Here is a 22,892-nt window from a genome sequence, read left to right as displayed (position 1 = left end):
ACAAGTTACTCACAGAAACAAGGACCCAAACCAACTACCACAAAAAATTCAAGAAATAAAAATGTGCAGAAACAGTTAAGCAGTGGCCAAATTGATGTATCAATACTCCACAAGCAACAAATAATTTACACTACTATATCAGAACTAGCAAAACTGAAAGCACAAATATTTTTAGCCCCTGCCACTAGTCACCATCTCCACACAGACCAAGCAGAAAATCCATACTGTGGAAGGTTTTCAAAAGACGATTTCATCTTTCCATGGGGGAAAAAAAAAAAGTTATCTTGTCAATAAGGTATTAAATTCTTTCCCCTCCAAATCCAATTATTTTTATCCAGACCAAGGAGAATACTCACATGGAACCTAGTTGTTCATTACAGGCCAATTTTCCCTGCTTGGAAGGTAAGCAGGTTCTGTGAGTAGACTCAGTTTTCAAAAATTATATCCAACTGACTGCTTTTATATGTAACATAATGGGGGCACCACAGACTGTTCACCCCAACCTCTCAAGGTGGGAGGGCAAAACGAATACTTTCTCATCTTTCAGACTGAGCTGGTTCAGTCACAGCCTCAACATACTTGCCTCAGAAACAAGTCTTCACACTCTCCACAGAATACAATACCAGCAGACCAACCGCAGCATCTACTTCCAGAAGAGACTATAAAATTCCATTTTATTAATATTATGTTAAAAATGCTGATAATTAGAACCACTACATGACCATGCCTGATAACCACGAGGAGACATATTTCACGTATGGGGGGTATCGTTAAATACAGATGACTAAATAAACTGCCCCATGAGACCAGGGCAGCACAATCACGCTGTTACATCTCTGATGGTGACTGGCTTGACAAATTTACAAGGGACTCTGAAACCTTCTTGGGTGGAACTATTATGAAACAGGAAATAAGAAAAACCATTTCTCAATTCTACAGTATCACTTATACACCAAAGCATGAGGTTTCAACTCATACATATATTTTCATTTTATCTGCTACAAGTAATTCTTAATAAGCTTGTGGATGTAAATTCAAGTAAGGCATTAATATACCTTGTATGAATAACCAGCAATCTTGGGGCTTTTTTTCTTTATTACTAAACCTCCTCCTGTTCTTCATTTTGCGACAGGATTTAATCATTTCCAGAACCATGTATTATTTTTATACACCTCCTCTCATTAAATCTTGTCTTTTCTGAACTACTGTTATAGCACCTTTGTCCTAATGTTCCTCTGGCTAAGCCCAATCTCTATTTGTATGTTGCGTGGTATTTCTATTTCTGTATGTCTTTTCTGACACCTTTTCAGTTAATTTGATATCCTTTCATCTATTTTGGAATCTCTTCCCTCTGATAGTACACATAAACTAGCTCTGTTATCTTTTGTCTTTGAAAGCATATTTAATCCAGTTCCAGGAGGGATTCTACACTGGTTTTTGTTGCATTTGGGGCGTTTTGGGGTTTTTTTTACATTAAATTAACTTTTCCTCCCCCAACTTTAACAAGCATACAATTCGTCAAATACATGCTTACTTCAGAAAAATCTTCTGAAGTCTTCTTTTTCTAGTTCTTGTCACAAATATACTTCTGTAACCATTACCACAGACTGCCCAAATACCCTCTAAATTCACTGGAACAAGTATGAATATCTAGTGGTTTATGAGCTTAAGATTCATTACTCTTGAGGAATTTTGAAGCTCCCCTTCAACACCTATGAGATATTGTTCTTACTCATCACAGACAGCAAAATGGGAAATGCCCCAACACTACATGCTCTTGGCCAGTTCTGACACCCTACTCATCTGAACAAATTGATGCTGCTGGAATAGCTCTTCCAAAATGCCACTAGTTGGAAAGAATAGAAACAAAGATTTCTTGCAGTTTTTCTAATTCTTATATCTTGACCCCAAGCTTTGCAAGTTTTTCTTTCTTCAAGTCACAGATTTTGGGATCGTCATTATTTCTAACATATATTTGGTTTCCATGCTATAGCCAAAGAAGCTAAAAACTTTTTACCCCTTGAAGGAAAGCGCAAGTTACAAAAATCTCATGAATTCCAATAACAACCTCCTGGTGCTTGGGGAGATTTTTCCTTTCTTCATTGCAATGCTATCGTTTCAAACCTCACGTTTTATTTTGCTCTCAGGTGGAAGACTGCATTCTTTTAAACTAAGGATTCTCCCTGGCAGAACCTGAACAGGCCAATTCAGGTGTTGAAACAGTCTTCCGAAAATAGTCACAAGTCACAAGTCAATTCATTATCTATGAAACTGCAGGCATAAGGGGTTTCTGCTAGGATTATTTCTTCATATCATATTTATGTTTCTGGAGTGCTGCCTACAAATAGATTGGGAAGTGTCCACCCACCTCTGCCTGAATAATCAGGTAGCCACACCTTTGAGATAAATACCCATATTAAATGTGAACTTGGCACAGAAGCAGCAGCACAACACAAACATTCCCACAGAAAGGACCCCATTTACCTATGAAATTAGGTGCAAGAGTAGAAGTGTCAGAGTTGAGAGATACAGGAGAGCCCTTTGCAGGGAACCCCAAGGAAGGAAAGTAACCTGGAAAGACAGAATATACCAGTAAATGGAGCCTGAGAGAAAGCACCAAGAGACAGTTTCCAATGCTGAGAGCAGTCTGCAGTGCAGAAAATACACACACAAAATCCACGCCACATTTACCACATTATTCCTTGAGCTACACTCCCTCTCACTGTGCTGCCATGCATAACATTACTAACATAGTTCATATATTAACATTAATACAAGTGTTAGTATTTTCATAAACTGAGTCTACATAAAAAAATCCAGTGGCAGCCTAATTGTCACTGGTATTCAGATAATTGTGTTTACACTTTCAACTGCGTGACCTCACCATAAGGTAACCAACAGGTCCCGGTTCTTCTGACATTCTCACAGCAAGAAGCAGCTATTTTCGGCTAGCAGCACAGTACACCACTTCTGGTCCCAAGCAAGACTAGCATCGCTGGCACAGCATTCCCATGTTCCCATTAGTTAGAGCTAGGGTTTGTCACAAATCAGATGCGAAAGACTCCCTGACAGGATGACACTTGTTCTTAACACTTCTCCACACTCAGTCCTCCAAGCAATTTTATTGTTATTTTTAAAATAAAGCTTTAAGACAACTACTTTGAGATCACAGAGTAACATTGGCAGTTTTCCTTTTACCACTCAGTGTTCAACTAAACTCCAGTCACTCTAGTGCCTCTGAAATTAATTCTCTCTACATTATGCACCTACACCAGGTCTTGCTACAAAGACCTGCAATAAACATAACGTGTTAGCAATGAAGGTAGAAAGGATAACTTTCACTGTCTTCACTATCACCTGCCTGCTCTCTTTGATAATGCATTGTTTGCCTGCCTCTTCCACCTGGATGTCATATTTAGCATCCCCTCACAGGTCAACTTCTAGCTGTTGTGTCGTGCTCCAAATTTAACATTCCTTCCTTCTGAAGACAGGAATCTTGGATTTACATCAATAGGTCCAAAATGCACAACTTGACAACTGAGATTTCTTCTGAGACCACCCTTCCTAGACATAGCAGACTGTATTTAGGAAAAGATGGAAGAGAAATCTCTAAAAACCATGGGCAGCCTTTGCCGATTAATAAACTCCATGAGGAGGTACTAAAGACTGGTGCAATACATTTCTGTTGTCCAGATGAGACCACCTTGTTGCCCTCAGTGTCACACTACCTTTCAACCATTGATGGCACAAACAAAATCTGCATTTTTAATCTGCACAAGTTTATATGCATGTTTATCAAGCTTTACAGTTATATTCCTTACTGAGCCATGACGAACCACATTTCTGTTCTAAAATTTGAAATGCCAAGCCAGAAAAAAAATCAGAAGTAAAAAAGTTAATTCCCTTAAAAACAATGCTTTTCAGGCTTGTAAAGTCTGAAAGTTCTTGAAGTACATGATGGCAGATGCTTACTGGTTTCTTTTCACAAACATCCTAAACATTCTTCACGCTGCTAACAGCCAAAACCTGTTTTCTATGAATAGCTGCACTGATGAAGCTTTTCCAACAAATCTGTAGTAAACTTCGTCCTTCTTCAATCTCCTTCTCTCACTCACTGAAGCAAGTCCATTTTTTCCCCATTCTTTCCATGGGACAGGAAACACTGGTTAGTCAATGGCTACACTGAGCAGCCAAACAGAGCACTCAACAGCTGAGCTCTGCCTCTGACTTCCCAGGGAGCAGGGTTTCTTTCCTCAGCCCAGTGCTGATTTTCATTACTTTTACAGGAATTTAAACCCTCTGTAAAATTAGTTCAAAACTCACAGATTATAAGTGCTGTTTGAAGAGACTTATTGAGAGGAGTGTAGGAAGAGAATTAAGGAAAGAAAAGGAAGATGGACCAACTGAATAACCCATTCTTTAGCACACCACACTAATTCTTCTTCTATACCACTACTCTGCTAACTCCAGCTCCCAAACCTCACTCTCCCACTTGTTAGTTTCAAGGTAACTACACAGGCACTTTCATTACTCTATCCTTCTCACCGAGTTTGGTTTAAAATTCAAGAAATTGCAAAAAAATTCAAGACGTACTTGGAGGGGAGACCATAACTACATTCCTCATTTCCTTCGAATACCGATCTGAAATCTAAGCAAACATTTCAGAGTGAAAGTTTGTGTTGTGCTTATCTCAGCTGAACTGAGATGGTTTTGAAAGGCAGAAATACTTCTACTCAAAAGCAACAGGTATTTTCTCCTCTACACTTCAGATGTTAAAGTCACTATTAATCTCCCAAAGCAATTCAGGTACGCAGAAACAAAAACTCCTGCAATTCTTCAATAATTTTAAGTATGCTTTTCTTTTGAAAACAGAAGAGAGTTGACCTGCTATAGTTTGTTGGTTTTTTTTTTAAAACAAACAAAACCAACAAGTGATATGATCCTGCAGAACCAGGGAACTTTTGGAACACATCAGCCTGCCACATGTCCACAAACTTTCTATTGATTTTAAAGCCATTAAAGAAAATAGCTCCAAATACACTTTCTGCCTACCAAGAGTTGTATGTCTTAATCTTTCAGGATGGAGTGCAGATCTTTCTACGTAATAATGCAAGGCAGTCTCAATCATAAATCTGTGAAGAGTCCCTACTGGCTGCCCCTCAACATAACCTCATCAGAAGACTGTTCTAGTCAGGTGCTTCAGTACCACAGGGGCAGGGACATACAGACAAAAAGCAGGCTGTGCTTTTCAACATGTTAATTTTATAAGCTACTAAAAGAAGAGTAAGCCCTACTAAAATGGACAAGTGACAGAGCAATAACCCCACAATGTACAGAACATGTTTAACATCACATAAACCACATACAGCAGAAAAGATAATTGGTACTACAAAATAAAGACTAATAATAAGAAGTACACAGAAAAAATTCCATGCACGCAACAATTCACAGGTTATTGACCATCAAGTTCTGACTGAGAAGTACCTTGTGGAGGGCCTGGCTGTTGATATCCTGGCATCGGCCCATTATAAGCTCCATATTGCGACTGAGGAACCCCTGGCAGTGGCTGTCCTCCGTAGGCAGGCTGCTGGTATCCGTGATATCCAGGCTGAGGTTGCCCATAAGGAGGCCCTGTGTGAGCTTGCTGGTTTACACTCATTGTATTCACATCCCCAAACTAATCTTACCTGCAAAAAAGGGGGGAGAAAATAGCTTTTAGCAGACATAAAACCAAACTGGCTAACTCCGCTACTGTTTTCACAGAAATGCAAGCTCCTGAGATACTAGGGAAGGTAAAATATTAATGGTAATTTACTCTTGCACAGCAGTTTTTTCAAGTAAGAAAAATGCTTTACAAGAGCTAGTTAGAACCAAGGATTTTCTCTGTTTAGAAACCATGTATTCTAATCAACTTATTTACTGCTTCATCCTGGCTAGACTTGCCATCATACTCTTAGAAAAAAAATGCCAGAATTTGCCATTCCATAGTAGATGCTCATCAAGCTTCCTCAGACACCTTATGAACTACTTCCACCTCACAGAATGTCAGACCAACATAAAACAGGTTTCATGACACAGATTAGAGATTTCTTAACATAACACTTCAGTAACACTGAACAGTTTTCAACTCTATTTTAATCTACTTGCTCATGTTTCCTTGCTACAAGCAACACACATCATCATCCACAAAGGTTGCTTCTTGAAAGTATTTGACAGAATCCAGAGCCGGACCAATATAAGGGGGTTTGGATTTATTTTTTCTTCAAACAATAGATGATTTAAATCCTTTGTTATGTACATACATTTCAGAAAACAAAGATCTTCCAAAAGCAGTTCACCTCAGTAAAATGTTCAAAATGGAAAGGCATCAAGGCAAAAATGTCACTAAAGGAGTTACACAAAAGTGTAAGACCTGAACCAGAGCATCAGAGACAGGAGAACTGTTTCTTAGCAAGGTTATGCAAGAAGTCTTGCTTAACAGACAGATTCCCAATTCCTCTAACTAACTGTATAAAGATATTGCCTAATTTTATAAAGAGAAAAACAAAAATGGCATTGGGAGGCCCCAAACCAAGTAGGCAATTCTTACAATACCATGGTACCAAACAGACAGATAAGCCACAGAGCCCCTGAGTTGTGGAAAGCCGAAGAGATTAATTCATGGGCAGGAGATGCCCTCTTGGTCTGTTTCTCGGCAGTTTGCATCCCCTGTACTCCTTTGGACACTCCATATGTCACTGTTACCCTCTCCAGCTAAGACTATCCACACTAAAGCTGTAAAGAAATGCGTATTTACAGCAATTTAATTTTTTACTAAAAACTCCATTTTATATAAACACACGAAGTTAAGGTAAAGCAAATTACTAATGTTGCGCTCATATTTTGCTCCCAACCTTATGATGAGCTTGTGTGTTAAGATACATAGTAAATCTTAACACAGAGGAGATGCACAGCTCTAACAGCCACCAGCCAGTGGAGGCAAATCCCAGCAAGGAATTTGCAAGCTTAACTCAAGCGGATAACAAACACACGAGCTGTTTTGCTTATACATTGACTACAGTATGCCAACCAATGCTAAGGTTGCTTCTTCACATTACCAGAAATATGATGTCAAAGAATTATTTCAACAATTGACACCACAGCTATACAGGAAATGTATGAAAATAACTACAGCTCTGCAAGAACCCTCCACATAGAAAGAAATTATTTCAGATCCATATACATAAAATAAAGGGAAAATACATATATCACAACAGAGCGATCTAATTATTTACAGAAGCTAGCATAATACATATGTATTACATTTAAACTCCCATAGCTAGCAAACATGACAAATGTCAATACTAAGAATGCTAACGCTTAGTCTGAAATCAGATATTAAATTTTATAAGAAGGGAAATAAATGAAGTTTTATATCTTTATTCATCAAGCTGTATAAGGGTAATGATAGGGCTTTTGTTTAGAAAAGGAACTTATCTTTGATATTTAATGGTAATTTGCACTTGAAAGTAACATATGTCATTTGCAACAGCTTACAACAGCGTGCCAGAATTTTTGATCAGCCTGCAGTGTTTTTATACATGATCACACACAATAAACATGACAGCAAGCAAGTAATTTCTAAAGATTATCATTTACCACACCACCTTTGATATAGTTCTGCAGAACAGTCTAACCTGAGCAGCCATGAGGCCAGAAAAGCTGGACTTTGGGACCTGGTCCCTTCCCAAGTTCTCCTGAAGGTTAACCTCTTCCTCCCCAGGTAGGCAACCAGTGTCCCCAGACTGCAATCACTGACCAAGCCCCAAACACCTCCTGCTCAGCACAAACAGTAAAGCAGGAGCACTGCTCCTGCAAAGGCAGGGGTAAAGGGAAGGGAGAACGCAGCGCAAAAGCTACTCTACCCACACATCTTGGAACATCCAAGCAGGGCTTTCTGCCAAGGAAGGAGGGCTGCTTTCTCTTCTTCCTGCCCCTGAGTATTGCCTATTGGATTGTGCATCAGAAACTTGGCTTCTAGTTGCTGCTCCTACAAACAGGTCCTCCAGGAAGAGCTGCAGGCAAAGCAGCAGCATCCTGCAGGACCTCCTGAGCTATAATCATTAAGACACTCTTCACAAGTCACACCTACAGAAATCCCTGAACGGATCTAACATTTGAACAAGGAATTACTACAGGATCTTTCATGCTTTTTCTTTTTTTTAAAAAAGCACAATGGGGCAAGAACTCAAGCATGTCCCTCGTAAACCACTTCTGACTTACTGTTGTGAGTGTATACTCAGTAAGCAATCTTACCTGATGATCTTTTACTATGGGCTTTTTAGCCTTCCCTCCCCTCTCTCATGTGTGTACTCCTGCTTGACTGGGTAGTATCTGATGGCTTGTTGCTCTCTCCACAATAACACTGAAACCAAGATGTAAGCTCACTTAATGCAAGTCTTACAGAGGAAAAGAGTTCTGAGATATTTTCCTTCACTTTTATGGAAAAAGTAGCTCCACCAAGGAGATGGTTCTAACTCAGTGCCCCAGCTAAAAGGCAGATACATGTCAGACCTTCAGCTGGCCCATGTGGCAGCCAGCACAGGCTCATCTCCACCGCTGCACAAGCTCATGTTGCTCTATACTCCCACAGGGTCAAGGAGGGAGAAGACTCAAGAACAAGCATGGTGTTGAAGCTGAGGACAAGGCTGCTTCATTATTTTGGTTGCTCGACTTGCTGTAAACATAAGGCTAGTGGCAGGCTTGCTCATCACTGATGTGGAATACCATAAAGGGCGGGGCCAAGAGTATCCACCTCTGAGAAGGGTTAAGACAGTTGTCACTGAATGAGTCCATTTTCCTTCTCCTCCAGCATAAGTCAATTGTATCAAACAGCATTCATGTTGTCTCCACCCAAAAAATATACATATAAATTAGAACCTGGTCACTTGAAGACATATGGGGGAAAGGGAGAATTTTATGCTGTGTTATGACATGGCGGGGGGGGGAATCACAGAAAGAATGAAATACATAAACCAGATAGGGATAAATGGAGGAAACAGGCTGTTACAGTATAAAAATACTGAGGATATTCCTTTGCATGTCGTAACACATTACCAAAACTAAGCCAAACATAATATTAAAACACGCTGTTGAACATCACATTCCTACCCAGCACAAAGCTCGAGCACACAGGACTCATGCTATTGGGAAAATACTATGACAACAAGTGGTCATTACCATAAATAACAAATAATTTTCCTGCAAAGCAGGAAGCACTCTATGCTGTTTTCTATTTCTCTGCATAAAGGCAGTTGAAGTTTTGGTCAAAATAGGTACGCAGCTAAAATTCATACTGTAATGTTGTTATACAGGACAACCACTGCAGATCAGCAATGAACTGATGGGAGGAAAAATACACAGTAATACTGGGGGGGAGGTGTTGTGTCCAGCAGCAGGGGGGCATGGAATCTTTTAGCTTTTACAGTAGTTTCCAGATTCCTTCATATCCAAACAAAGCAGACAAAAAAAGGCCATAAAACCTGCACTGTTTTTAAAAAAAAAAAAACAACAAACACCAACAAACCAAAAACCAGTGATTCATATGAGCTTGTTTCAATCAGCAAATCTCCCAAATCACTGAAAACTACATATTCATCATTTTTTATGGTATGCATTCACTGTTAATTCCCTTTTGAAACAAAAAAGCTTCATCTCATCAGTTCTTGATCGCTTTCTAAAGAATACAGCAGAATTACTTTCCTTCAGAACGATGCTAGTGCCTTTTTTACTGGTCCCAGAGAAATAAGTCTTGTTTGTTTCAATTTCTAGGGAGACTGACCCTAAAAAAACAAAACAAAAAAAACCACAAAAAAAAAAACAAACACAAACCACCAAGACAACAGTATAGCCTCCTACAGTATGCTGAAACTGAAGGAAATTGTCTGCTTCATTTCTGAACACAGAAATCAGAATCGTTTCCAACAGATGGGAAAGCATCCTCAGAGACCAAGTCAGAGTACTGCCTACAGTGCTTTTAACGCTTCCGTTCTACAACTTTCTGGAGAAGTAGCAAAGTTGCGCTACTCTTATAAGCAACTAGACTCTGGAGCCAAGAACACTCTTCTGGAATGTAGATGTCTCTGCTTTTGTTTCATTGACAGCTTGACTAGGTCCTCTACAAGCCTCTACTAAGTCCTTTCATGGAACACTTGTTTCTTTTCAGATGGAAGAAACTCCTGTTTTGATTTTCTACAGAAAATTCTGGAAGTCTGAGACAGGCAACTGATCTGGAAGCACTAAGGCCATTATAACCAATGTCTCCCATACATTTGTCCACATCAATCCAAATGGCACTACTGGAACTGAGCCTCCAATTTCACTGAATTTTTGTGGTGCTCTGTCCTTCCATCTGGGCAGATTCTCAAATTGTCACACCACAGGTAATATTTTCTTCATCTGTGCATTTTGAGTCATGGCCAGAAACATCTGTTTTAACAGTTCATGAGAAGTATAAGACACACCGTTTTCAAAATGAAACTTTACAATCTACTATTACTGAAAGTCCAGAAGCCACCATATTTTCACTGAAAACACCTTCAGGCGAAGAGAGGACATACTAGCTGCTAGAACTTCTTTACACAACCGTACTGGAACAGATTTTTACAGTCCAGTCTTTCCCAGACTGATTGAAAGGGTCTTTCAGGCTTCAGGACATAAAAATCACGGTTCACATCTAAGGTGTGATCACTTCTGTGTTCCTCTAAAGAAAGGCCGCATTAAACACCGTTTTGTTAGACTGATTCATCATCCTGGGCAAGTCCGATACAACACACAAGTTAGAAGAGTGAAAGTGGTTAAAAACTGACTACAAAAAAACAGCTTAGTCTTGACCTAATCTTAAACCTACCATAGTTTCCAACCCCTGTCACCATCACCGGATTCTTACTTCAGTAAGATTTTACACTCTTTGCTGGCATAAGTCTCCTGATGGGACTGATTTACATCTCTCTCTCTCTCCCTATAATAAAACTCTAAGGAAATACTTAAAAAATGCTCAGTTTTTGAACCGGACAGCAACGCTGTGGAGGCAAAAGTCGTTGAAAAAAATGACACAGACAAAACCACAGTGAAAGATTTCTCTTCCTGAGCTACCTCCACATATATGTTACAACATGTGAAGTCATCTGACTCATTTCTGTGAGCTTTGCACAAGTGTAATTGATTAGAAAAAGTTACAAGAGTAGTTTAGAGAAGAGGGCAGAAGGCAGAATAGGTAAATAGGGATATACAGAATAAGACTAAAACCTATGTTATAATGTTAAACCAGTTTTCTTCACATACATTGTAACACTGGCCATCTTTTGCTCAAAATTTCTGTACTCTGACTTCCTCTACACAAATATGCATTACGCAATTCCTATCACTCGTAAGAAACAAAGAACTTCAGATTCAGCTTTCCCTAACACATACCACCCAGTGTATACTGTCTTTTAGTGTTTGCTATGGTAACACAGAATCTTGCTGAACATAAATGAACAAGCTCTATCTTCCCAGTTCATTGCTAATAATGCTTTTCAAACCTAAAGAACAAGAAACATCCACCTTCTCTTTCCTGCGGAGACCTTGTGGTTGATCACTTTTAATCACTCCTTGTACCTTGCCCTTCCTTAGCCAACCATCAATTCTTTCTTGGATTTTTGACCCTCCTGATAATAAGTATTACAGGAAGAAAATATAGTCCTATAGTAGCAGGAGAAAACATTCAAAGAGGTACAAGCATCAAACGACTCATTAAAGAAATAACCCTTTAGATGTCTGTTCATTGCTATAACTCAGCTTTTGGCCATGAAATTAGAACCTGGAACAAATGTCACAGCACACTGAGAAGAAATATTCTTTATATTGGTGTCCACTCCACACAGCCTGTCTATAGCAATAAAGAATCCTGAGCAATGCAGCTTCAAGTGAAAACGGGGAGTTCCAGAAGCAGGAAACTTTTATGCACTAAACTGGACAAAAATGCTTATGCTTTCACAGACAGCGTATATATGTGATTGAAGATAAGTCTCCTCTAAAGAGAGAGGCTCTAGACCACATATATTTCTAACAGAACACCTACTTTAGTAGAAGGGGAGGGGAAAGAAAAAAAAAAGGTTAATGCCAAGTTCCCTAAACCTACTCAGGACAACTTCATCTTAATAAGCGAGACTTTATCAGCAATGAGACACCCCCCATTCTAGTGGTGTGATTTTATGCTGCCAGTAAAGAACATAAAAAAAAAGACATTGCATATGTGTCAGATAGCAACTTCTCTCCTTCAACATCCTTCCCCCAACATTTGGCAAAGTTGCCCAAGGAACCCTGTTACAGAAAAGGATCTAGAAATATTTTTATGGAACTATCACATTAATGTCTAAAAACCAACACTGAGTACCAAACTGAAAAAAAAAAAATCTGTATTTTAACATGACAGTACAAATATTAAGTCTGGTGGATAACTTCCGATGTGGACATAAGCAATTCACCTATGTTTCTGCAACCAGTTCCGTCAGCCAGGAAATTTAAACAGAACTTCAGGGACGGTGTGACAGTCACCAAGGAGGCCCAGTCTGGATGGTGCTGCAAAGTCTCTCCAATAAGGATTTCAGAGCTTAGACACCATACGCATACACTGAAAAATACACACATATAGCCCAAGAATAAAAAGAAATGAAACCAACCCGACTCTACTGAAAAACACTGAAGTACATCCCAAGAACAAAAAGAAATGACACTAAATTTCATTCTAGTACAAAAGAGCATTGCTCCAAAAGACAGAAAGCAAGCCCCAACACCATAAAACAAACACATTTAAAGCCCATCGACATGGAACCTTACATAAGCGCTTTTTCAAGACTACACTTGTATTTCGGTCATGCCCCCTCCATCCCTTTCCTCCCTCCTCCCGCAAAGCCCCAGACAGCCGCCAAGCTGCCAAACGCAGCCGGGCTCCGCCACCGGGCACGGGACCCCCCCTCCACACGCCTGGACCGAACGGCAGCTCCAGCGGCACGGAACCGGGGGCAGGACCGCGGATTACCCGAGATTAGGGACGCTGCAGAGGGGACACCTGCCTCACCGCGCGCTCGGCCCGGCACAAAACACCGCGCCGGGGGCGAGCGCCGGTCCGGTTCGTCGCCCCCGGGGCTCGCCGCACCAGGGCGGGACGCCGACGGCTGCCCCCCGCGCAGCCCGTGCCCCAGAGAAGGCCCCGCAGGCCGACACCCGCTAAACCGAGCCACGGAGCTCCCGCCGGGACGCGTTACAGGGAAAAGCCCAGGCCCTGCGGAGGCCGGGCGCGGCGGGCCGGACGTGCCACCGGGCCGGGCACCGCCAGGCCGCAACTCCCCGGCGGGGAGGGGAGCGGCAGCGCCTCAGGCCCAGGCCCAGGCCCCGACCGAGGCGCCGGGCACAGTGCCAGCCGCTCGCCCGCCCCAGGGGCACCCGTACGGCCGGTGTCCCCCGCCGCCGACCCCGAGAGCCGCCCCCCGGCCTCACTCACCGCCGCTGCTGCCGGGCCCGCTTCCGGTTCCCGGCCACGGCACTCCCCCGCCCGCCGCCTGCCACGTCCGCACTCCCCGCCAACCCCCGGCCGCCGCCGCGCCCCTCCCGGCAGCGCCCGGATGCTGCGCAGGCGCCCTCGGCCAGGCAGCGCGCGCACCGCCTCCGCCCGCCGTGCTGACGTCACGCCGGCGGCGGATAGCGGCCGAGCCGCCGCGGGCCTGTGCGGTGGCAGTGCTCTCGTTCTGGGCCCTCGCTGGGCCCGGCCGCGGCGGTGCCGGCAGGTCCGGCCGCCTCTTCCGCAGCCGATGGCTAGGCCAGGCCGCGCTTGCCCCGCCCCGCCCCTTGGCCTCGGGCAGCCCCGCGGGGACCGCCCCGGCCGTGGCGGGGGGCACAGCCGTGGGGACTGTTTCCTCAGCCTCTCGCACGGGCCGAGAACCGGCGTTCGGCCGCAGGAACGGCCGAGCTAGGGCGGAGGGCACGGCTGGGCCTCGGTGTTGCGGGCCCTGCGTCTAGCCAGCGGCCTGGGGAGGGCCTTGCCGAAGGGTTCCGGGCCCCTCCTGCACCCAGTGGCCGTGGCGGTGCAAGGGCTGTTCGCTGCCCGGTAACGGTGTCTACCGGCCCCGCGGCGGTGCAAGGGCGGCGATGGAGCAGCTGGTGGCGCAGCAAAACCGCGTCCCTCGCCTGTTAGGGTTTGAGCGTGCAGCAGCGAGCTGTGAAGCGTTTGTTAGTCACTGAGACCTACACACGTGCAGAAGAAGGAAAAGTATGTCCTCTGGATCTGAACAGAAAAATATGTTTTAAGACCTGCAGCAAAGGGGGAACATGAATTTTATTCCTCCTGTAACTCTGGGGGATCAAGGTGCCTCGGGATAGCCAGGAGGTCTTGTCTGTCGGGGTCCTAAAAGAAAAGTAGTGAAGGAGTCGGCATTGGTGAGACCCCGCTGCAGTGCTGCGTACAACTCTGGAGCCCCAGCACAGGAGAGACAGGGAGCCGCTGGAGCGGGTCCAGAGGGCAATGGACACGGTCAGGGACAGACACCTCTGCTGCACAGACGGGCTGGGAGAGCTGGGGTTGTTCAGCCTGGAGAAGAGAAGGCCGTGAAAGACCTTACTGTGCCTTTCAGTATTTAGAGGGGGCTTGTAAGAAAGATTGGGACAGGCTTTTTAGTAGACCTTGTAGTGATTGGACAAGGTAATAATTTTAAACAACAAAAGGGTAGCTTTAGACCAGATACAAGGAAGAAATTTTTGACAGTGAGGGTGGTGAAACACTGGCACAGGCTGCCCAGAGAGGTGGTGGATGTCCCATCCCTGGAAATGCTCCAGGCCAGGTGGGACGGGACTCTGAGCAGCCTGATCTAGTTGAAGATGTCCCTGCTCGTGGCAGGGGGGTTGGACTAGATCACCTTTAAAGGTTAAAGGGCTGTCTGTGACCCAGCTGCGATGCTGTTCTTTTGGCCATTTGGGACTATGTGGTGCCCTGCAGAGAACTGTTTGAATCCCATCTGTGTAGCTAATCCTGGCTATTCTGGTTCCAGTGTCTAATATTAGGAGTGGCTGTTGGGGATGTCAGGGAGCAGCAAGCTGCAGAGGGAGCACGTTAAATCTATAGTCTGCTTGTGGTTTTTGGGACAGACACATAGTGCTACTGTGTAGTAACACTAGCTGCACGGAGAAAACACAAGTGGATAGCACATCACTTGCAAGCTGTTTTTGTTCAGTTTCTCGGGGTCAGGTGCACCTGATCTTACACAAGTTTGTGCCTGTGTCATATCCTTGCCTGAAGCTCATGCTAATGAATCCTGAGTGCTGGGTCACTCCAGGGTTTGCATTTGGAATGGGAAGTGGAAATAAAATTTTCACTGAAATGCTTCCAGCTTTAAGAGTGTCAGACAAAGCTCTGGAGAGACAGGAGGTGTGCTATTTTCAGCCACGCTCCGGTGAGAGATCCATCATGTATGTGGGGGGGCACAGAGGGTGAGATTGACATGACACGTGTATAGGACAACTCTGGCCCCTTACCAAGAGCAGAATCAAATGTCTAATCATAGGCAGAGCAGCAGCTGAGAGTCCAGCAGAGCAGTGAAGGCTGGGCTTGACAGTCTCAACTCTCCTCTTCTGTGTGTGAGTGAACTCGAAGGAGAAAGTGAGCAGAGGGCCTTTTGGGGGACTGGAGAGTTGTGGTGGGAACTGTGAAGATGGGAGTAGAAGATACTGTCTGTTAAGAACTGGAGTCTGTTTTGAAGTTGGGAAGACAAAAAACATCCAAAGCACAGTAATCATGGGAGCTGAAGAAGAAATGCTCATCACTCTGTCTGGAGGTGCCCCCTGGGGTTTCCGGCTGCAAGGGGGTTCAGAGCAGAAAAGACCCCTTCAAGTGTCAAAGGTAGGACCTCGAGATGTGAACTGAGGGCAGAGTTGTTCTGTTGAACTCTGATATCCCTACTGAGTCTGGCATCTTCACTACTGTTAAGGAATGCAGGAACTCCTTACTGTGGCAGCAGATCTTAAAAGAAAGACTTGGGTGGAATGGTCAGGTAGGGTGAGGGGTGGGATACGGGTCCTGAAATGGATGCTGCTGAGGTAGAGACAAGCGTCAGGTGAAGACCTGCTTCAGTGCAGGTCTGTACAGCTCAGACACTTTATAATCCGTACAGCTTTTCCCATTTGTCAGCAGAGAGATAACTATAGTGACAGAGCAGGAAAAAGGGCTCAAATTTGGAAGCTTTGGTACTTGTGTGAGACATCCAGCTAAAGAAAGAAAAAAAATTAAATCGAATCAACAAAAGCCATATTTGTAATTCAGTTCAACTATCCCTAATGCTTTGTTACTATATTCCAGATTTCAAAATAGATGCACATTTCTTAGGGTCTCTTCTGTTGGTGAAACTTTCTCAGTAATGTCTGAAGTGAATATTTTTGATGCTCTAAGCAGCAAATATTGGTTCCATTTCAAGAGTTAAAGAAAAGCAGTTGTTTGGATGGGAGATGAAATAATAAAAAAGGAATAAATATGAACCTTGAGTTGTACTACTTTTAATAAGCAGCTGTTACTGTTCTCTTTTCATAAAGACTACCAAGTAGTTTCAAAATTAGGAAAAAAAGTCCTCTGTTTATTAAGCTCATAACAGCTGCAATAGCCTTGACACAATGATATCTTGGGATGTCTGACTGGAAGGCACCCAGCAGCAGGAATGAAAAAATGCTATGCCCAGCTCCTTCTGTTTCCATAAGTAGACTGTGTCTCTGATAGAGAATTTGAAAATGAAATGTTCTGTGTCATTTGGCTCACCCCAGGTCAAGGAGTGTTTGCTTGTAATTTCTGCCAAATGGTTTGGAATCCCATACCTTGGCCCTGAAGCGGATGTTTCTTACATAGAGAAAGAAGATTTTTCTCCAAGAAAACAACTTCAGCACATACTCATGGAGATGCAAGTGCTGAAGATAAAGACTCAATATCCTTGAAACAGATATCTGTATCAGCATTTGTTAGGAAAATGGGATTTTCAGTGGCCACATAAACTCTATAGAGTCTAGGATTATTTTGACTCTTGTTTTTCCCCCAGTAGACAAGAAATTGGGACTGAAGAGGGAGGAGATACTGAGTGTCTTACAAAGATTACTCAGGACCGCACAGTGGCAAGAACTAGCCATTACCCAGGCTAAGTTGCATCTTAAGTGAATGGAATACTGCTCAAGGATTAATAGCACTTCCAGAAAGGTATTAACTCAAAGTAGCTCTCACCCAGAGCTGGGTGTCATACCTTAAGCCTAGAAATACGAATATATATGTGTTTTACAATACTGGGATATTACATGGAAAATATAATTCATACAAATCCATTTAAGGCTCAAAGTACACATCGTTTTTCAAGCAGGACTTTGATTTTATAATTAATATTTAGGTCTGTTACTGTCCAGAATTTAATGGCATCCAGGTGACCATACTTTCTCACAGTCTTAAGGGCACCACCATTTAAAAAGTCTTCAAAGAAAGAATTTGCAGATCCTTACCAGGAACCCAGTGAGATCATGTCTGAATGTAAACTGCTTAGAAGAGAATAAACCCCCAGGAGCCATGGAGTAACCTAACTGTCATCCTCTCACTATGCAGAGAGTAGAGGTTTGAATCTCAGTTTTCGCCTCTTTGAGCTGAAATATCAGCTCTTCATTCTTCTGCAGTTGACACCAGCAGGATGAAGTCTGGGCCAAAATGATGCCTGAAAAGCATCTTCCAAAACTCTTAACATCATTAACACTGTCTGTCTGGATATTTTAGGAGCCAAAGATGGGAATGATCCCATCACTAAAGAAGCCTGACCAGGGATTGTGGCCGTATGATATAGCACAGAGAAACAGGGCAGTATTGTCTGTTTCTCTATGGGTTTCTTAGAGCTGGGACTTATGTGGATGAGCAATTTGCTCTGTTCGGCCTCCATCCAGGAGATCAGTGCCACTGGGCAGCACCGGGAAGTGTGGTCAGGGAGAGTTGTCACTGAGATTGAGCCTGCTTAGCACAGATAAGGTCACATAACAACGCGATGTTCATTAGTATGGTGAGGAATGTGTTGTTTGTGTATGGCGAGACAGATTAGACAAATGAGAGGGTTTATTAGTAAGCTGATTGCCTTAGCAGAACAAAAATATTAGCGCTTTGGTTCTTACAGCAAAACCTGTAGGTTTGGACAGAATGGAGAGGGACAGAACAGGAACATGGATGAATCTAGAGACAATGTGGTAAGAGATACAGGCTTGAATATCTGAAAGGTGCCCGGAGATAACTGAGTAGGTACAGCTGGTGTCTCAGGGGATTCCAGTGCTATCAATTTAGGTAATTTCGACTTCTAGACTAGAAAAGTCATAGTAGTAACACTAAGGAAAGATGCTTACCCTTGGATGCCAAGTCAAATTGTTTCTGTATACCCTTCTTGATGAAAAAAATTGGTAAAAAGCTAATGTGGGAAATGAATCAAGTGTAACAAGTTATATATAAATGATATGCATTGTAGTCATGTAGAGATCCTGGAATTGTTAGACCAGACTAGGTTACCAGTCACTCCATGTCCTGCTTCCTTTTCCCTTTGTTTCCTGCACGTGTTTCAGAGGAAGTTGTAAGCTTCGCCAATGCATCTCATTTTCTAGTAATGCAATGCGGAGGGAAATTCTTTCACCCCAGCTGATTATCAGCATGCTCTGTGAAGTTCATAAGAATTGACAGCCCTGGTGGTTTACCCCACACATAAACAGGTAATTATTTGTGAGCAGCTAGTGCTTTACTTGTCTGACTAAATCTTAAATGGTTTCCTAATGAAGATTTGATAACATCAAGCAGCTAGGCATTCCAAAGACTAAATGTTGCACAAGGTGGGATTTCCTGTCTGAGTCACTCATGTTGTATTGTAACGCCCTGCATAATTCATCATCTTCCATGATCAGTTTACACAGTCATAGAGTCTTCTTGCCTTTCTTCTTTCTAATGTTTACATCATCACCATCTTTTTATTGCTTCTCTACATGGAGATTATGATAAAATCAATCACTAATTGCTGTTCTTTGTATCTTTTTTTTTGTTTTCCTGAAAATTCTTTGGGTCCACTGTATGGTCTTTTCTTTCCTTTTGTTTTTTGGGGGTTTTTTTTTGGAGATGAGATTATATTTAATGACATTAGAATGTTTTCAACATTATTCTCAATCCTCTTCAAATACATTGGTGGGCCTCTCAATTGCTTGTTTCATCCTGAGATATTCACAATGATGGCTGAAATTAATGTCTTTTTTCAAGTTGCAGCTAACTGAGAATGTACAGCAAGCGCAGGCATTTTAAACCATCCTTTCTAGTGCAAAGTATCCAACTGGCTGCAACTAAATAAAGTAAATGAACATGTTGAAAGTGGAGTGTGAACCCATTTTTCTACCGACTGAAGGGATGGATGCATAGCTGTAGTTTAAACCATCTGACCAAGCAAAGGATCAATTCTAAACCTCAGTCCAGCTGGTACAAAGGGGTAGAAAAGCAGCTGGATCTTCACATGCTGGATCCAGCTGCCACAGAGCTTCCGTGCCATCTGACTCCCTGTGGGTTAGACAGGTTCAGGGACATGCCTAGAGTAAGAGGCTGGAATTACGTACTTGTGGACAGCTTCTTGGGTCGTACATAACTAACTTCATGTTCAGGTAACCTTGTGGAGCCAAAGCAGCTCTGCCCGCCTCGGGATCAGGGAAACACTCTTGCTTCTTCCAGCAGTGCCCAATAGATATTGAAAAAAATGCTTAAATTGAAATAACATAAGCAAGACTGAAATGTCGGTATTAATTCCAACTGACTGTATAGTTCCAGATTTGTGACTGTAAATGTCTATTCCTTTCATCTTAAACTTGCCTACAAGAGTACACACTATTTTGTTCTACCCAAACAATCATTTGCAGTGTCTGGGTGCTAAAAATGTCTGATGTGTACATGAATGATACCATACTGATGTGTATATGAAAGGGGTACCTCAACAATTCAGTCTTATCAAAACAGATATTGTAAGAGTGGTGAAACAAGAAGAAACAAAAGAAAATTTATTAGTGTCTGGGGAGCCCTCAGCTGGAAAGAATAGATAATTTTTAAATTAGGGTTGTATTAAAATATCAACTCAGTAATAAGTAAGCTGAAAGAACAGCAGACATCGATATGCTCAGCAGGCAGATACACAGCAGGATCAAACGTCAACAGAGCACATGAATAATTCTGCAGCAATCAGGAAGACTTGGAATACAGAGAACTAGAGAAACAAAGAGTAAAGAACCACAAAAGGAAAATAAAATCTCCGTTTTGTTCTTAGTTACAGCAATGTCCTTTCAAGTGAAATCAATTGAACTAGTGTGCATTCATGTTCGGCTTATTGTGATTCTTAATGAACCTTTTAACTCTTACGTGGCAAAGCAGATAAAGTACAGTGGGAGTTTACACTACCCCTTACCGAAATAAAGCTGATTTGGTATAGCTCAGTAGCTGTGGTGCACACAGCAACACAACACAACTAATCTTCAGCCAGAAATAGTCATCAGGGAAGAAAGATAAGCATAAAAAGCAAGAAACAAAAATGATCCACAGATGGCAAGATTTTTATTTTAGAAAGACTGAGGGAAAAGTACATGGTTCTGACATGTACAGCATTTCTTGCAAAGAGAAACTGTAAGTAACAAGAAGGTTCACCCATTCTGAAAAGCGAGTATGGGAGAACAATACTATCAGGTTCCTGGAGGATTTCTTTGCAATAAGGATATGTGCATCAAATGCACTTTAAACAGAAAGGAAAATAGCTCATCTGAGAAAAGTCATAAGATGGGACATAAGCATTAAGCCCATAATCAACCAAAGCAGAAACATAACATATAACTATATTAGGGAAATAATTTTTACAAAGATGATCAGGGCAGCTTTAAGATGGCACAAGTGCATGCAAGCTTGCCTTTAGGTTTGTTTGTTGCTAAAAAACAAGATTTATTCCATGAGGGAGAAACCCAGTCACTTACTAAACAAAACAAAGAAGCTACTTGTACCTCCAGCACAGTCTTGTGCACGAGTAATACTGAAGAAATAAGTGGAAACTGGAGGCTTTCCAGCTGGTACTGATAGTAGAGGAGAAAGGCCTGGGCATATTATTGCATCACAAGAGGATAAGGAGCCAGTGAAAATGATGCCTCTCTGAAAAAAAAGGCAAATGTAAACAAATGAGCTTCAGGTAGCCGTATCTAACTGAGACAGGAAGGCACTGATGTTACTGTCTAATGCACAAGTGGGAATTCTCTAGAAACATCACACCTATGGAGCCAGACACTTTCAAGAAACATGAATGTAAAGTAGAGCAGCTGTAGAAAGAGAGGGGAGGAGAGACGGCTTCTTTCACCTAGCAAAAGGTTGAAAGATATAATTGCTGTCTACAAACATATGTTGGGCAAATAACCAGCAGCACTGCTCAAATATAGGACAGCATTGTCACTGACCAAATGTGCACAAAACAACTAACCAGGGTGGTTCAGCAGCAACTTTCCAGTCTAGAAAAAGAACTGAAACTCTTCTGCGATCAGTTTATGAACTGGAGTAAATAATATGGCACCTGAAACAACAGGGGATTAGTGCTCATAACTCAACAGGCTCCTTTCAGTTCCCTGTTTTGTACGAATACTCCGCAGCAGTGCAGTGAATTGTTAGGGGAAGCAGTGACGCAGGACTGTATAGCTTCTAAACCAAGAATTGTTTAGTCATTTAAGAGCAGTCCATTGCAACCTCCTTTTTACTTCTTTCTCACATATCCCCACTTTCTCCTGTATGTTTCTCTGCAGACAATTCACTGTTTCTACTGCCTCCTCTGCCAGCTACCCATGCTGCCTGTATGCCATCTCGCTGGTCCCTGTGACCCACAGCCTGGCTGCTCTGTCTCATTCACATGACATGTGACATTATTCCTGCCAGAGGTGCCAGCTCTAACCCAAATAGGTCTGATGGCTTCCAGATTGGCAAGCACCTTCTCTTCCTCTCCCCTTTTCAGTGGGCAGGCTGTTCTTCCTCTGTTTTCACAAATGTTTACTGTCACACCTAAAAAAGCACTGCTGGCAGCCTAGTCTGTATCAGTCACTAACGCTGGTTTTGGAGGGTGAAATGTGTCTGCCAGGCTGTGGAAGGAGTGCCTCAGGCAGCTTTGGGAGGGCTCCTGGGCATGTTTTATGGCCTGTCAGTGCTTAGGCAGGTGCCATCCTTGGCTGCCAGTGAGGGAACATGGGCTGCGGCACCTGTGGAACTTTCCAAGGAGCAGCTGGACCCAGGCAGTCACCACATGCTGGGGGAATGTGGGGGGCTCCACGGTTGCTGTCTGGCCAGAGAGCTGCAAGCTCTGCACAGCAGTGGGACAGCAGTGAGCAAGGTGCAGAGTTTGGAAGGGGACCCGAGCTCTTCCTTCCCAACAGAGATGAGGGGATAGGACCCTCAGGACAATGAAAAAAAGGTGGTCTAAACAGAAATCCAGATTATTATGGTTGCAAATCATCGTTGCTCGTTGTATCAGCTAATGGTTTGGTTTGCAATTCCTTGTGCCTCAGTGGGGCTTGGAGCAACCTGCGAGGGAAGTAACCTTACACAGGAGATCCCTCCCAAAATAAGTACAGAGAGCAGATCGTGTGGGTGGACTGGATCGGTGGTTATGCCATTCCCTCTAACTGTTAGCATCTTGATTTATACTCTTTGTTTACTCTCAGATAATCTTTAACCATTTATTGAACTATTCCTTTCTCACTGCCCAAGCCACTTCACTCTGTGTTTATTCTTTATTTTCGCTTCCTACCTTCCCTCAAAAGGACATGAGGCAATCATGCTTATGACAAAG

General features: G+C 42.9%; 2 protein-coding genes across 8 annotated transcripts in view; one reads left to right on the top strand and one right to left on the bottom strand.

The window, feature by feature from the left end:
• SEC24C (SEC24 homolog C, COPII coat complex component) overlaps window positions 1-13,625 on the bottom strand; it is a 37,684-nt gene extending 24,059 nt beyond the window's left edge. For 4 of the 7 annotated variants that reach the window (XM_040606714.1, XM_040606716.1, XM_040606717.1 and 1 more), the window contains exons 1-4: window positions 13,523-13,625; window positions 12,507-12,652; window positions 5,485-5,687; window positions 2,485-2,571 (exon numbers count right to left, since the gene is read on the bottom strand). In XM_040606714.1, the coding sequence (XP_040462648.1) occupies window positions 2,485-2,571; window positions 5,485-5,659 (262 nt within the window). In that variant the 5' untranslated portion in view covers window positions 5,660-5,687; window positions 12,507-12,652; window positions 13,523-13,625. The remainder of the gene's footprint in view (window positions 1-2,484; window positions 2,572-5,484; window positions 5,688-12,506; window positions 12,653-13,522) is intronic. The other 3 variants (XM_040606720.1, XM_040606721.1, XM_040606715.1) reach the window with 2 other exon arrangements.
• A 141-nt stretch (window positions 13,626-13,766) lies between these two features.
• The window catches only part of SYNPO2L (synaptopodin 2 like), a 41,747-nt gene continuing 32,621 nt past the window's right edge, over window positions 13,767-22,892 (top strand). The window contains exon 1 of the mRNA XM_040607530.1: window positions 13,767-15,910. Coding sequence (XP_040463464.1) covers window positions 15,806-15,910 — 105 coding nt within the window. The 5' untranslated portion in view covers window positions 13,767-15,805. The remainder of the gene's footprint in view (window positions 15,911-22,892) is intronic.

Source organism: Falco naumanni, chromosome 9, assembly GCF_017639655.2.
Source record: "Falco naumanni isolate bFalNau1 chromosome 9, bFalNau1.pat, whole genome shotgun sequence".
NCBI classification, from domain to species: Eukaryota; Metazoa; Chordata; class Aves; order Falconiformes; family Falconidae; genus Falco; species Falco naumanni.
This window is presented reverse-complemented; position numbering and strand designations above follow the sequence as displayed.